The 2,390-nt window shown below is 51.8% G+C and overlaps 1 protein-coding gene across 1 annotated transcript in view; it reads right to left on the reverse strand.

Annotated features, from left to right (window-relative positions):
• PAOX (polyamine oxidase (exo-N4-amino)) overlaps positions 1 to 2,390 on the reverse strand; it is a 19,227-nt gene that overhangs the window by 12,454 nt on the left and 4,383 nt on the right. Inside the window, exon 4 of the mRNA XM_011980822.1 lies at positions 2,164 to 2,390. This exon is cut by the window's right edge and continues 4 nt beyond it. Within this exon, the coding sequence (XP_011836212.1) occupies positions 2,164 to 2,390 (227 nt within the window). The remainder of the gene's footprint in view (positions 1 to 2,163) is intronic.

A 2,390-nucleotide genomic window follows, 5' to 3' on the forward strand; every position in this document is an offset into this window, starting at 1 on the left:
CTCCAGCCTGGGCGACAGAGCGAGACTCCGTCTCAAAAAAAAAAAAAAAAAGAGTTTTGCAGAAAAGGCCAGGCGTGGTGGCTCACACCTGTAATCCCAGCACTTTGGGAGGCCGAGGTGGGCGGATCACTTGAGGCCAGGAGTTCGAGACCAGCCTGGCCAACATGTCAAAACCCTGTCTTTACTAAAATTACAAAAATTAGCTGGGCATGGTGGCACATATCTGTTAATTCCAGCTACTCGGGAGGCTGAGGCAGGAGAATCGCTTGAACCCAGGAGGCAGAGGTTGCAGTGAGCCAAGATCACGCCACTGCATTCCATGCATTCCAGCCTGGGTGACAGGGAGACCTTGTCTCAAAAAAAAAAAGGTTTTGCAGAAGACAAAACTGCTGCCACCCTTCATTAAATTTTAAGAAAATGTTCATTAAAAAATGTTATTTATGCTAACATGGAATAGGTTTGTTACTATCATCTCAAACAATAATTTAATTTATCATGTGGTGGCCGGGCTCACGCCTGTAACCCCAGCACTTTGGGAGGCCGAGGCGGGCAGTTCACGAGGTCGAGATCAAGACCATCCTGGCTAACATGGGGAAACACCGTCTCTACTAAAAATACAAAAAATTAGCTGGGCGAGGTGGCAGGTGCCTAGAGTCCCAGCTACTCAGGAGGCTGAGGCAGGAGAATGGCGTGAACCCGGGAGGCAGAGCTTGCAGTAGCCGAGATAGCACCACTGCACTCCAGCCTGGGCGACAGAGCGAGACTCCGTCTCAAAAAAAATAAAAAATAAATTAATTTATCATGGGGTACATTTACAGATATGACTCACATAAACAAAAGCTCTTTGAGATCCCCAACCCTTTGCAGGTATATAAAAGGATGGGATAGCTACCATCCCATGCCACAGACAGGGTCCCACCAAAGCACTCAGGATCCCACTGATGTCCTAAGCAAGAGAGCACAGGAGGTAGGGCTGGGGCTGGGGCAGGTGGCTACACAGTCACCCACCCGGCTGCCCACCAGCAACCCAGGCCTATCTCAACACCTGGAATGCCAGTTTTCTTTCTTTTTCTTATTTTTTTTTTTAGACAGAGTTTTGCTCTTGTTGCCCAGGCTGGAGTGCTGTGGCACAATCTCAGCTCACTGCAACCTCCGCCTCCCAGGTTCAAGCGATTGTCCTGCCTCAGCCTCCTGAGTAGCTGTGATTACAGGTGCCCGCCACCACACCCAGCTAATTTTGTGTATTTTTAGTAGAGACGGGGTTTCATCATGTTGGCCAGGCTGGTCTCGAACTCCTGACCTCAGGTGATCCACCCCCTCAGCCTCCCAAAGTGCAGGGATTACAGGTGTGAGCCACTGCGCCTGGTCGGAATGCTAGTTTTCTCTTCAGTGTGAAGGAGACACACAGGCTTCCCCCATCACAGGTGCAGGGCTGGTCTGCAGCCTGCAGCCTCCTGCTCCCAGTGGACGGCGACTATGAACCGTCTGGCAGGCATGCCCTACACTCCCACCCCATCCCAGGCCTTTCAGAACAAGAACTCAGTGCCCCCTCCTGCAGCATCTCTCAATGGAAACATGGAATTGTATCTGCCATCTGACTACAACAGGCTGTCTTTGTGTTTTAATCTTGCTGGAAAAGTCATTCCCTCCATCCCCACATCACTCATGGATTATCTCCTGAATCACCACATGGTCTATGTATGCTGTTTCTAAGAGGTCCAGCCCATACAAGTGAGCCCTTCCTCTATGGGTCCACGATTCCATTACTTCTAGGAATGTTTCCTTCAATTATTTCATCCTGGTTAAGTATTGTCTCCCCAGGTATGGGCAGATGGTGTTTCAAAGATCTTCTGTATCTACAAGCCCCAGCTCCCTGCAACATTCCAATAAACGCGTTCCCACTGACTGAAGACTGAGCCTGCCTGCAAGTCCACAGACACATTCTGGGCCCTGAGGGATGCTGACAACCTGCATACAGCAGGGCGCCATCTGTCCCCGCAGGGGTCAGGCCCAGGTGCAGCCAGCACCTGGGGGGGCTCATGGGATCCCTACCCAGTAAACCCCCAGAAATGCCCTGCAGTGAACGGACACACTGCTGCGTTCTCCATCAGATGAAGGCCTATGAGCCAGCTACTCACAGAGCCTCTCAGGGAGCAAACGTACGCAAAGGCAGGCAGGACCACAAAGCCAATGAGCTTCCGGAACCAGGCATCCTGCAGCGCAGGGGCAGCGTCCTCCAGGGGCGACGTGTCGTCCCATACCAGCTGGATCAGCTGGCAGTCGGGCTCCCAGAAGGGCTCCTCAAACTCCAGGAAGATTTTATTATTGGTCCCGAAGCCTATCTTCCTGATGGCTTCTGCCTTCTCAGCCGGCAGTGGAGGGTCAAAGAA

Source organism: Mandrillus leucophaeus, unplaced genomic scaffold, assembly GCF_000951045.1.
Source record: "Mandrillus leucophaeus isolate KB7577 unplaced genomic scaffold, Mleu.le_1.0 Scaffold219, whole genome shotgun sequence".
Taxonomy (NCBI): domain Eukaryota; kingdom Metazoa; phylum Chordata; class Mammalia; order Primates; family Cercopithecidae; genus Mandrillus; species Mandrillus leucophaeus.